This window comes from Linepithema humile, chromosome 6 (genome assembly GCF_040581485.1).
Source record: "Linepithema humile isolate Giens D197 chromosome 6, Lhum_UNIL_v1.0, whole genome shotgun sequence".
NCBI lineage: Eukaryota > Metazoa > Arthropoda > Insecta > Hymenoptera > Formicidae > Linepithema > Linepithema humile.
The window spans coordinates 10,976,847-10,990,743 of record NC_090133.1 but is presented as its reverse complement, the minus strand read 5'-3'; the positions used below and the strand labels follow the sequence as shown (position 1 = coordinate 10,990,743).

Below are 13,897 nucleotides of genomic sequence, written 5' to 3'. Positions count from 1 at the left end.
CGTCCCTCGCCCACAACCGGTTTTCTTGAGGTAACCTTCTCTCTATAGATCTTGGGACGAATACAGTAGATAGGCAGGAGCGGCGCAACTCCATTCGCGCGTATGCGCGCCTGTGCGTGCATATGCGTGTGTGTGTGTGCTGCATGTATCGTGTAGGTGTGATGCGAGTGAGTGGTGGGTGTGTACGTGCGTGTGTATACACAACAACACAGCATATACCCACACATACGCACACACCCACTCACACACACAGCATACACATTAGCCGGCATTATATCACGGCTATGTCATCACAGCATAGCAAAAGTTAAAAGTTAAAGACTTTTAAAATATCTCTAGACGAAAAACTATTAGTTTTTAAGCTTCGTTGGCATTGAGACTTTCGATGAGCATCAATAAATGATACTGCAATTTCGGCGAATTTAACCAATGGCCACTTTTCATAATGTTTGTGCGGGGTCCTTTTATAGAAATCTTTTAATTATGATTAAAAATTATTTGAATCAATTTTGAAAAGATAGATTTTCTCACAATGTTTTTAGTTCGTGCTTTACGAAACAAATAATTATCGCTAGCCAATCAAAATCTTTGTCGTTGCGAAAAATGTGGACATCTCTCGGCAATGCTGCTCTATGTTTTTTTCACAATGCTTTGTTCATATCCACTCTTTTAAGGTTCACAGTAGTCATATATGTAGTCATCTATGGCTTAGTTTACACCGATTGTTTAGTACGCGTACCAAATACTAAATCTGCTTTTCCGATAGGTATAAATCGTTTAGTGTAAAATCTACACCAATCAAAGAAGCTGATTTAGTACTTGATACGCGTACTAAACAATCGGTAAATATTCGCACAAGATCCCCTTTTAATAAAATTAAGAATAAATTACATTGTCTTGTTGGCATTTGATTCTATTGATGTAAAATATTGTGATTTATCCATAGCCACTGTGGATAATATTTGTATTATAGAATTAAATGGACAAGTATTTCTTGCAAAATAGGGTTGTTTATCAATTAAAGTCGGTTGATTGACACACGCACGTACACACCCACCACTCACTCGCATACACACCTACACGAACATGCAGCACACACACGCACGCACACACACGCATACGCACGCACACGCATGCGCACCCGTCCGTACTCTGTACCCGCCATATTCAAATAAAAATTATTTATCTTGCGTTTTAAACGAAAACAAATGTTGGAATTATAAATTTAACCGATTATTAATAATGTACAAACGACGTACAAACGATTAAGCACGATAAATTCATAAGTTATAGTTTACGTGACGTAATTGCGACATAGGGGGGGCTAACTATCATTGGCACAGTTACGAAAACTTTGTAATTTTTTTTTAAATTAACGAAAAATGTACAAACGATAAAAATCATAGTACATTCATGTACAAACAATGTACAATCCGAATATATAAATGTTTTTACGATCTGCGTTAGGGGGGGGGGGGGAGCCAACTATATAGACCTGTATTTTGTTATCTGGGTATTTAAGAGGATGCTCGAGTAGTTAGTTCTGTTTTACCGACAAAAAATTAATATCGTAGTTTAAGAAAATTTTTTTATTGCTTGTATAGAATTACAAATTCTTTTATGTGATTAAAGTATACATGCTAAAGAATCGGCTGATATAACATTTAAAAAAAAATTTAAAAAAAATTTGGAAATTTTACCGACAAGCTGTCGGTGCATACAAATATTTGTTTAATATAAAAATTATACAGCTTGCAGGTGCAAAATTAACATTCCGGCCGAAAGAGAATATATCAAAGATTAATAGGGAACTGTTAAAATTGAGTTTAGAGATGTAGTCTAAAAATGTTTCCTGAATTAGAATTTATGCAAAACATGCGTGCAATATAGATTGCGATAATGAGGTAAAAAAAGGCAATAGATTAGTTCTTGGATTTTGGGATAGAGGCGCCATACAATTCTCAGTGCTATCTGTCATATACATCAGAATCTTTTAGGTTAGTTATGTGTGTGTTAATTGTATGTGTGTGTTATATGCTAAGAAATCCGGCTGAAGAAAATGGGTTGAAGGCACTCTGAAGGATAAAAAAAGTGTATGTATTAAACATAAATTTTGCAACATTTTTGCAAACATTTACATTATTTAGTTACATACATTTATATTCTAATTTCTGTAAAATACTTTTATTCATCTGCTTCATGTGTATATATTATATATATTATGTGCTCCATATTATATATATTCACATCAAAGTATCTATGTAAAAAGTTAATATCATTTTGTATATTGTATATATTTTTATAATAAATGTATATGTCATATAACTTATATTATATATTAATTATATGACTATGACATATGTCATATAACTTATTTATAAAGCATGAAATATAAAGGTATTTTTAGTTTCTTGTATGTATTATTTGTAAACAAATCTTGATAAAAAAACATTAATTTTGTGACTTGCAATAATCTGTTTCAATATATGTATACTTCTTTTAAATACTTATAATTAGCCTTATTTTATGCGTTTACCTTGGTATCTAAAATACACATCAAAATATAAAATTAATTTCTAATTCAGTAAAAAAAAAAACATTGTAGTCTTACACCAGAGAGGAATGGTAAAATATCATGTATATGTAATAACAAATAAATTACTTTTCCACTGACATCATACACAACTTTGCAGGAATAAAATTATTCTGTGTTTTTTAAATGTGTAGTGCAGTTTAAAACACAATCGAAATATGTCTATATTTTAAAAATAATAGTTCTGATTTTTCATGAATCACAGTGGTTTTATAAAATGTTCAATTTTAACAATTTTTATTGGACTGTACTTTAGACAATATTATATTTTGCCATTTCTCTCTGTTGTAAGAAAAGAATGTTTTTTTTTACTGTAATAGAAATACATCTCCCTTACTTACTTTTAAAAATTAACTAACTCCCTTACTTTTAAAAATTTTTCAAATTTTTAGTTGCCATATTAAATCCGCTATTTTGAATTTTCGAAATGCGACTTCAGATTCGTTATTAGCAACCCGAAAAAGTCCCTGATACCAAGTATTATAAAAATTCGTTAATTTCTAAAAATTTTCAAAATGTTTTGGTGGCCATATTGGATCCGCCATTTTATATTTTTGAAAGATAACTTTAGACTCGTATACAGTAACCCGAAAAACCTCTTGATACCAAGTTTTATAAAAATCAATTAATTTCTTAAATTTTTTAAATTTTTGGCGGCCATATTGGACCTGCCATTTTAGTTTAGACTCATGTGACAGTGCACAGATAAACAGAATACTCGAAAGTGTTAATTGGAAGAGAAAAACGTTGAATGAATAATTGCTACACTTAAATAATTACCGTTTTTATTATTTTTTTTCGGTTTTCTGAAATTTTAAGTATGATCCAATTGAATTTGATAATTTTGCCACGCGCCATTGGAAAGCTTACATTTTTCTGTAAATTTTAAGATTTTTTCAAAAATTTTTAGATCAAATAGAAAATGGGCAGCATGGGTGTAAAGTTGAGAAAGAATGCCCCATATATATGTATATATATATATATATATATATATATAGGGTGATTCAAAATAACCTGATGTCCTTGCAATGCCATATTCTTGAGCGAATTCTGAGATGATTTTTCCTTTTACAAAATTTTGTCTGAAGCTTAGTTTTCGAGTTCTAATTGAAAATAGTTTGCTACTTACGAGTCCGATACAACGGACAGGCAGGGACGGTGCAATGCGTCATGAGACGATAGTAAATACTTGACAGTCTCATTATACGTTGCGCGTCCCTGCCTGCCCGTTGTACCGAACTCGTAAGTTGCTACCTGTTTTCAATTATAACTCGAAAACTAAGCTTCGGACAAAATTTTGTAAAAGGAAAAATCGTCTCAGAATTCGCTCAAGAATATGGCATTGCAAGGACATCAGGTTATTTTGAATCACCCTTATAAAGCATATGACGTAATAAAAATATCTTACAATAAAGAATAAGACAAGCCAGAGGCGGTTTTCTCGTGGACTGGCAATATAAAATAAAACAAGCCAGAGACGGTTTTCTCGTGAACTGGCAATATAGAATAAGACAAGCCAGAGGCGGTTTTCTCATGGACTGGCAATACAGAATAAGACAAGCCAGAGGCGGTTTTCTCGTGGATTGGCAATTTAGAATTACAAAAGCCAGAGACGATCTAACGTCAGCTAACAATTTTTAATAAATATAGTCAGAGGCGATCTAACGTCAGCTGACAGTTTAGAAAAAAGAGAGCTAAAGACGATTTATTCGTGAACTGGCAGATTTTAAGAAATATTGTCAGAGGCGATCTAACATCAGCTAACAATTTTTAATAAATATAGTCAGAGGCGATCTAACATCAGCTGACAGTTTAGAAAAAAGAGACCTAAAGACGATTTATTCGTGAACTGGCAGATTTTAAGAAATATTGTCAGAGGCAATCTAACTGTGGAATATTGTTTTTATTTTTTATGTTTTATCTAATAGATGGCAGTATGGTATATGATGGAGGGCAACACTACGAATCGAGCTTGCGTATTTTTGAGCCATCTGAGTAGCACACTTTGTTTATGTTTTTATTATTCTGAGTCAGTACAGAAAAAAGGAATTGTACTCGTTATTATTAATATATTGTGTGTCTGATATCATCCAAGTGTTACTATTTGATTCCATCGAACAGCCTCAATCCCCACAATTGGTAGCAGAGGTCTGTGGTTCGTTTAACCTCTTTCTTGAGGCTGCCGAGTGTTGAGAAACTTGCGTGATAAATAAAAAAAAACGGAACGAGAGAGCCACTATTAAGATGGCAGAGAACTGGAATCTTACGAGCGTGGAACAACTTGATGATACAAACTATTTCTTATGGAGCGAAAAAATTGAGGGAATCTTAAGAACTAAGAAACTTTGGAAAAAAGTAATAAATGTGAAGCCGCCAGAGAAGCCCGAAGAAGGCGTAAATAACTATGATGTGAAATTCCGGCAATGGAATGAATGGGACGATGATAATTACGCAGCACGAACAGTAATTATTAACACTATGAGTAAAGCGCAGTTGTTGAAATATAGCCATGAAAAAAGCGCGGATAAACTGTGGAACTTGATTAAGAATAATATGACAGCAGAAACGGAACAATTAAAGGCAAGATCATTATGTAAATTATCAAATCTGCGAATGAAAAAGGATGAAAGTATAATAGACGCATACATGAACAGAGCTAAAGCATTACGAAATCAATGCGTGCAACTTGGTAGAGTAATAGAAGATTATGAATTGAGGATGTACATCATTAAAGGATTAAGGCCCGAATTTGACCAAAATGTGCGAGTATTAGAAACTCAAAAGGAGATAACAATTAATGATAGACGTTACGCGCTAAAACAAGAAGAATCAAGAAGATATAAACGAAAAGAAGAAAAAACATCGAGAGATGAGTATGTAATGAAAGCGAGGGAGAAATCGAAAGGTGATATCGTATGCTATAATTGCGGAATGAAGGGACACATTTCAAGCAAATGCCGGAATAGACAAAAATGTTTTAACTGTCAAGAACTCAATCACATTGCGGCGGATTGTAAGGAACCAAAAACGAACATACCGCCATAGGAAAAGGTTATAGAGGTGCATCGAGAGGAAGAGGAACAGGACGAGGTTACGGACGGGCTGAGGTTACATTGAAAACTACAGACGAAGCGGTGTTATCAGTAAGAGACAGAGTACATGTGAGTACAACATGCAATAAACAAGATAATAAAGAGGTAATGCATAAAAATTATATGTGGTTATTAGACTCTGGCGCGACGAGTCATATGGCAAATAGCGAGATTATGTTTGATAATATAGAAAAAGATAGAAGAGATATCTCGTTAGCAGACAAAAACGGAAAGAAATTACTTTCTAATGGACGAGGAGAGATAGTAATGACGCAACATATAAATGACGATAAAATACGACTCAAAAACGTATTATGTGTACCAGATATTAACATGAACCTTTTATCTGTAGCAAAAATGACAGACTATGGATATAGTGTGGAATTTAATAAAAATAAAGCCATTGTCTACAGGAATGGAGGTGAAATAAAAATGACAGCTGTGCAAGAAGAAAATGCGTACTATGTGAGATCAACAATAATAAAAAATGAAATAGCTGCAACAGCGGATGACATCGATATTTGGCATAAGAGGTTTGGACATGCAAATAGGAGGCTTATTGAGGAGATAAAGAAAGAAAATCTGGTAATAGGAATGAACGAATGCAAAGAGCAGAGGCAGTGTGAACCATGCGTCGAAGCAAAAATGTGTTGAAAAACACATCCTAGATTGATAACTAAAAAAACAAATAAGATTATGGAACTATGGCACATGGATTTAATTGGCCCAATACATCCCTTGTCACGAGGCGGTAAAAAATACATATTACGATAATAGATGATTATTCCAGAGTAATATTTGTTGAACTATTAAAAAAAAAGGGAGAAGCAATGGAAAAACTAAAAAATTTAATTATTTTGAAGAAAAACCAGTCTGGACAAAAATTGAAAGCAATCAGATCTGATAATGGAAGAGAATTCACAGGAAAAGAATTAACAGAATGGTTAAAGAAGAAAGGAATAAAGCATGAATTCAGTCCCACTAGAACCCCACAATGTAATGGGGTAGCAGAAAGGGCAAACAAGTCCATAATAGAAATGACCAGAGCAATAATGGCGGATTTGAAAATGCCAATGGATTTCTGGGCTGAAGCAACGTGTACGGCAATGCATATCAAGAACAGAAGCAAATCAAGTGTGCATGGAAAAACTCCGTATAAGATGTGGAATGGAAGAAAACTAAATGTCAAGCATATGAAAAGATTTAGCTGCATGACATATTTAATGAATAAAAGAGAGCAAAGAAAAAAATTTAATTCCAAGATTATTAAGGGAATATTAGTAGGATATGCAGTGTGACGTGACGCTTTCCGTCGCGCCCGTCACAAGGGTACTAGCCCGGCCGAAGGGGGCGGAATTTGGAGTTGCGTCCCCCCGGTCTTGCAGGACCGAGGTTACGGGGACGCCCCGACAAGGGGGGACGCCCCGTCCAGATAAAGGGAGCACGGCAGTGCAACCGGATGCCGAAAGACGTTGCCGCCATCACCGAGAGTCCAAACAGACGGTCGATATAGCCGTGGCCTGGCCAGCCGGGCAGATCGAACCGGAGGACGGCAAATTCAGAGGCCCTTATTTTGAAGTATCGGCCGTTGGCGAGCAAGAAGGCAAGGATAAACAAATGAAGAATAAACAATTGACGAGGTCGGAGCTGTTTACGATCGACAGGCGACTCGAGAAAAAATTATAAACAGAGTGCGCTGACCGATGCGTGGAGACTCGACATGGGCCAGGGGAACCTCAGAGAAACCACTGTTCGACGAGCCAGCAACCGGGAAGGAGCAGCTCCGGAAAAAGAGTCCCGACGAGCGTAGCCGTACCGTCTTTGTAAGGCCATCATCCAAGGTAGATATAATTTTGTAATACCGGCCAAAGCGAACGCCTCCGACACCTTCAGTTACCGCTGAAATACCGCGATTACTCTTGATTATTGAAATAAGAAGTGTCGATACCGCTTCCCGTAAATTTCTGAGTCGGAGGTTAGCTGGCCCCGGCTTACCGTGTTACCGTAGCCCTCTTCGAGGCGCTAAGCCGTCGACAGTCTAAACGCTCGTAATTCGAGAAAGACCTATATCGTTACCGTCTCCGTCTTACCGGAGTTATTAGTTACCGTTGCCGGATTATATGGTTACCGTCTCTGTCTTACCGCAGTTATCAGTTACCTGTTACCGTATGTTACCATTGTCTTGAGAAGATACCGTTTGACAAAGTTGATAGAGAATTCAAGTCGCGGAATTTGCGTGGAGTGCAGTGCCGTTTTGCAGCGAGAGTTTGAATTCGGCCTTGGGGCGTAACGATCAACTCGTCGCGGAAACTTGAGTGCCTCTATCAAAATTACCGTTGAGATTACTTTTTGCCGGCTACCGAAATTCATGTATTACCGTTAGTATCGTTAGCGTATCGTTCCCGAAGTATCTTTTGGAGTGCCGCTTTGATTGCCGATTCTAAGTATCGTTTTGCGTATCGTTGCCGATTGTCGTTTTGTGTATCGTTTCCAAATATCATTTTGAGTACCGTTTCGACTGTAATCTTCGAGCACCGTTTCTCGAGTGTCGTTTTTGGATACCATATAGAGTAACGTTTTTGGAAGTATCGTTCTTAGTTATCGCTTTAAGTATTGTTTTCTGTAACGCCTGTTTGGCGAATATGGTATTTTGATTTGCGTCCGATACCGTCTCTCTTAAAGAGATTCTAAAGCTTATTCAACTATGTTAATTCACGATTCTTTAATAATAAGTATTATTAACTTTTATTGTTAAACGTGGTGTTCTTCTGACGACATATCCTCTCCAGAATCTCCAATAGAAATCAAAAGAACTACGCCCCTCTGCCATATACTGAGCGGGGAGCGGCCGGACATATTAAAAGAATTATTGAAGTTACTGTTACCGTGGTGCGATTATACGCACCTGGCGCCCATTTCCGGATACCGATTTCGCGAGTTACCTTGCTCCCGACGTGCGTGGAGTACCGCGAGTTACCGAATCGTGCAGTTATTGCCGATTTCGCGAGTTACCTTGCTCCAGACGTGCGTGGAATACCGCGAGTTACTGAATCGAGCATCTATTGCCGATACCGCGAGTTACCGAATTGAGCGTTTATTGCCGATACCGCGAGTTACCGAGTCGTGCATTTACTGCCGACGCCGCGTAAGTTACCTAACTCCCGAATATCGTGGAGTACTGCGGTTACCGATTTCCATTGGGCGTGCTCCCTCGGATCTGGCGTGATTCCGAGGCTAGTTCAGCAGCAGCAAATAATACTTACAGAGTTTATATTCCAGAAACAGGAAAAATAAAAACGGATTGTGACGTCAAATTCGATGAGAGTAAAAAAGGATGCGAATTATTGAATAAAGAAGAATGGCAAAAACATATAATAGATGAAAAATTGACAATTGTAGGAATGGAGATAGAAGACAATGAAAGAATGGGAGAACAAGCTCAAATTCAGGAATATGAAAAAAATGAAAGGACAGAATCTGAAAATAGTGACTATGAGGATGCAGAGTCAGGAGAACTTGATGAGAGGCGCGAGACAAAAGATACAGAAGATGAAAATGAAGAATGTCTAAGAGAAGATGTAGATGTGGATGAAATCCAAGTACGACCGATAGAAATAAAGACTAAAGGAAGACCAAGAGGAACTACAAAAGCTATGATAGAAATACAAAAAAATTTAAGGCGTGAAAAAGAGGAAAAAAAAGGGAACAAGAAAATGTTAGGAGATCAGAAAGAATAAAAAATTAACATTCTGCGATGATAATTACAGATAAGGATATTCCAAAAAACGTTCAAGAGGCAGAAAAATCAAGCGACTGAAAATGTTGGAGACAAGCTATCAGTGAAGAATTGGCATCAATGAAGAAACATAAAGTATGGGATACTGTGCCTCGACCTAAAAATAAAAGTCATCAAATGCAAATGGGTGTTTGACATAAAGGAAGACCCGAATACAGGGCAACGACGGTATAAGCAAGACTCGTCGCACTAGGATGTGGACAACGTCCAGGGGTAGATTATGGGGAAACGTTTGCTCCAGTAGTGAGAATAGAGACAATAAGACTGTTATTCAGTATAAGTGCACAAGAAAACAGGAGGTTGAAGATCTACGACGTAAAAACCATTTTGCTTTGTGTTTCTATAAAAACAGCATTTTTACATGGAAGATTAAAAGAAGAAATATTTATGGAATTACCAGATGGGCTACAAGTCAACAAGGAACAAGTCTGTAGATTAAAGAAGAGTATATATGGATTGAAACAAGCTGGAAAATGCTGGAATGAATTTCTTACCGATGTTCTAATAAAATGTAGATTAAAACAGTCCAAGGAAGACCCATGCTTATTTTATGCAAAAAGGGAAAACAGATTCTGCGGAATACATGTGGACGATATGTCGACTGTGTCAAGCGATGATAAATTTGAGAAAAGTTATATAGATAAGATTAAAGAATACATAGACATTAAGGACCTCGGGGAAGGAAAAGTTGTGTTGGGAATGCAAGTGAATCAAGAAAAAGGAAAAATATACGTACACCAGAAAAATTATATTGAAGAACTACTTGAGTTATATGGAATGAGAGAATGTAATGCTGTGAAGACGCTGATAGATGTAAACACAAAGATGGAAAATTGTGAGGAAAGTAAGAAAGCTGACATTCAAGCATATCAGGAATTGATAGGAAAACTTATGTACTTAAGTGTACATACACGACCAGATCTATCATTTGCACTAAGTTGTTTATCACAATTCAATAATGATCCAAAGGAAATGCACATGATAGCATTAAAGAGAATTCTTCGATACTTGAAAGGGACTATTGATTATTGCCTCGAGTTTAAAAGGGAGAACTCAACAACAAAAATAAAATGTGAATCTGATGCATCGTGGGATAGAACAGAAGACGCAAAATCCTTTACTGGATTACTATTATATGTGAATGAAAACTTAATACATTGGAGAAGCAGGAAACAGTCAATAGTTGCGTTCTCTTCAACAGAAAGCGAATTAGAAGCCATGATGGAAGGATTAAAGGAAATAGTGTGGAGCTCTAGATTGTTACATGAGATTGAACCTTTGGAAGAAACATCAAAAGAATTAAATTGTGATAACTTGAACGCCGTTAAATTGGCGAACGGTGGAAATTTCAAAACTAAATCTAAACTGATAAACCGAAGATGCCACTACATCCGAGAGACTGTAAGAAAGGAGAATATTATAATGAGACATGTACCAAATGATAGTATGACAGCAGATTGTCTAACAAAGCCACTGACAGGTCCAACTTTATCTAAACATATAAAAAAGATTATAAACACTATGGATTGATAAAACCAAGGGGGCGGATTGTGAAATATTATTTTTATTTTTTATGTTTTATCTAATAGATGGCAGTATGGTATATGATGGAGGGCAGCATTACGAATCGAGCTTGCGTATTTTTGAGCCATCTGAGTAGCACACTTTGTTTATGTTCTTATTATTCTGAGTCAGTACAGAAAAAGGGAATTGTACTCGTTATTATTAATATATTGTGGGTGCGTTCGTCTTGCTTGTTTTCATGCTGTCAGTACTGATGCTGAAAGTGAGCTTACAGCGCTGTTCATCTTGAACATAGTACGCAAACGCTAACTCCAAGACGAACGATCAGTACAGGACTTGTATAGTTGAAAATAGCGACGCTTTGTGATGATCGTGAGCAATGTGCAATTTTATCCGTTGCGGTAAATGAATATTACAATATTATATTTTCATCTTTTTCTTCAGAAAGCGAAGAAGAAGATGAAGAAATTGAAATGACAAACTGCATAAAAGATGTTAAGAAACATATTCTTCGCATTAAAAATTATGTTGAGGTTATTATTCCTCAATACAGTGATAATCAATTTAAATCTCATTTCAGGTAAATATTTTTTATATTTTATATAGTTTTTTTATTGATAATATTATATATATTAATATATATATAAATAAAAAAAAAATATATATATATATAGGTATATAAAAACACGTAATAATTTTTTTTTGTAGAATGTTTCCAAGAACATTTGAATTTATATTAACATTAATTAGTAAGAAATTAATAAGGGAAAAACCTGGTTGCCCTATCATATCGCCTAAGAAGCAATTGTTAATTGCCATTTGGAAAATGTCAACTCCAGATTCATATAGGTATATACATATTGCAATATATTTATAAAAATATCAAGCTTATTAAAAAATAAATATTTTATTTATCTTATATAATTTTTTTCCTTTTTCAGATTTATTTGCGAAAAATTTAACGTAGGAAGGGCAACAGTGTTAAAATCTGTAAAAAGAGTTATAAATGCTTTAATAGAATTAGCACCAGTTTTTATCAGTTGGCCAAATGAAGAAAAAGCAATAGAAATACAAAATGGTTTTTTTGCTACAAGTGAGTTTCCTAAAGTTATAGGAGCAATTGATGGTACCCATATCAATATTCCTGCACTACATAAAGATCCAGAAACTTACGTGAATCGAAAAGGACATCATTCGATTCACTTACAGGTAGAATAGTACTTTATTATATTATTTAATATACTTATATTATGTATACTTAAGTATGTGAAAATTAAATATTTATCATAAATCTTTTTTTTACATTAAATGAGGTTATTAATCATGAAAAATCATAATAGTGTTTATATTTTTTATTTCAGGCAATATGTGATCATGAATGTCATTTTATTCATTGCTATGTTGGAAATCCGAGTTCTGTCCACGATCAACGAGTTTTTAGATTATCCGAAGTCTCTAACTACCTCAATGATCCTAACAAGTTTCCCAATGATTCTCACTTAATAGGTGATGCAGCATACGCAATTCATGAGCATCTACTTGTTTCTTATCGAGACAATGGGCATTTATCTGTTAAACAAAAAAATTTCAATTTTTCTTCTACTCGAATAGCAATTAAAAAAGCGTTTGGATTATTAAAAGGTAGATTTAGATCTCTTTTAACATTACTTGACATGGAACGACTCGATATTATTCCTAAAATGATTTTGGCTTGTTGTATTTTACATAATATTTGTTTATTACGAAATGATAATTTTTATGATATTAATTTAAATAATATATCACATTGTGAATTATTAAATAATAATATGACGCGTGCAGAATTCTTACATGGTAATCAGCGTGGAATAATAAAGAAAAATTATATTTGTGAACAATTGGTAATACGAGATGTATGATTAATTTTAAGTACTATGTAAAAATATTATGTAAAACTTTTTTTATAGAAACAAAAATTGTATAAGAATAAATACTATTTAGCATAATTTTGTATATTAATTTGTTTGTATGTTAATAAATTAATATAAATTGCAAAAAAATGTAACTGGTTTTTATTGTTTTTATTGCATTATTAAATAAATCATGAATTAGTTTTTATTGCACATATAATTTATTAAGATACTAAAGACTTTATAAATATAATACACAACTTTTCAGTCTTTCATTGATATATAATATAGATATTTTTTGTTAATACTAGTTAACATATTGTTACGTTCCCGTAGAACGTAATGGATCGGCCGATCAATTTGAGAATAATGTTCACTCACTCGAAAGACTCACACACACGAAATAAAGAACACTTCTTAACGAATTGAGAACTTTAATAGAACTTATTTACAATCTTTGCAACCAAAACCGATAAATACAAGAGAACTGTCAATACGCGTCCGCACAATTTGACAGCTCCTCCGAAACTGAACTGACAAACGTTGTTTACAAACAAGCGTCTCCTTAGAAACGAATCTTCTACTCTTTCTATAAGACTGACAGACTAACGTTATTTACAAATAAACGTCTCCCTGGAGACGAATCTTCTGCTCTCAATGAGACGAAATACAGGGACGCAACACTATCCCCCTCGTCTTCAGATTGTCGTCCCGACATTCTAATTCATTTTTTTGAATCTTCAATTAAACTTCTAGCTCTCTTCTAGCTTGAGTTTAAATTTCTTGATCCATCGATGTCCAAGTCTTTAATAAGCTTCTCTGCCCTACCCTGAGCTGCTGCTACAGGTTACCAGGCAACTTATTTCCTCTGACTTAATCGATTTTTAAAATCTTTGTATGTTCTTCGTGAAGCTTCGGACAAGAGGGGGGTATTCACCGTGGTCCCATCGTGGTTCCTCAAGTCCCTGCCTCGGCATTTGCCCTGCGGCTCACGGGAAAACCA

The 13,897-nt window shown here is 35.0% G+C and overlaps 2 protein-coding genes across 2 annotated transcripts; both read left to right on the top strand.

Moving 5' to 3' along the window:
• The first annotated feature begins 4,837 nt into the window (after nucleotides 1–4,837).
• LOC137000676 (uncharacterized) lies at nucleotides 4,838–6,339 on the top strand. Its single transcript, XM_067358016.1, has 2 exons — nucleotides 4,838–5,498; nucleotides 5,822–6,339. The coding sequence occupies exons 1-2, from the start codon at nucleotides 4,838–4,840 to the stop codon at nucleotides 6,337–6,339; spliced, it is 1,179 nt and encodes a 392-aa protein (XP_067214117.1).
• A 5,345-nt stretch (nucleotides 6,340–11,684) lies between these two features.
• Nucleotides 11,685–13,391, top strand: LOC137000643 (putative nuclease HARBI1). The gene is made up of 3 exons (XM_067357825.1): nucleotides 11,685–11,854; nucleotides 11,947–12,214; nucleotides 12,367–13,391. The coding sequence occupies exons 1-3, from the start codon at nucleotides 11,715–11,717 to the stop codon at nucleotides 12,901–12,903; spliced, it is 945 nt and encodes a 314-aa protein (XP_067213926.1). The 5' UTR covers nucleotides 11,685–11,714; the 3' UTR covers nucleotides 12,904–13,391.
• Nucleotides 13,392–13,897: the final 506 nt, after the last annotated feature.

What these genes read in the sequence shown, in the direction of transcription:
- LOC137000643 (XM_067357825.1), top strand. Translation starts at nt 11,715, where the DNA reads ATGTTTCCAAGAACATTTGAATTTATATTAACATTAATTAGTAAGAAA. An exon ending in TCAACTCCAGATTCATATAG is followed by an intron (nt 11,855 to 11,946) that starts GTATATACATAT and finishes TTCCTTTTTCAG; the next exon opens with ATTTATTTGCGAAAAATTTA. An exon ending in ATCATTCGATTCACTTACAG is followed by an intron (nt 12,215 to 12,366) that starts GTAGAATAGTAC and finishes TTTTTATTTCAG; the next exon opens with GCAATATGTGATCATGAATG.
- LOC137000676 (XM_067358016.1), top strand. Translation starts at nt 4,838, where the DNA reads ATGGCAGAGAACTGGAATCTTACGAGCGTGGAACAACTTGATGATACA. An exon ending in AGCGAGGGAGAAATCGAAAG is followed by an intron (nt 5,499 to 5,821) that starts GTGATATCGTAT and finishes TGTGGTTATTAG; the next exon opens with ACTCTGGCGCGACGAGTCAT.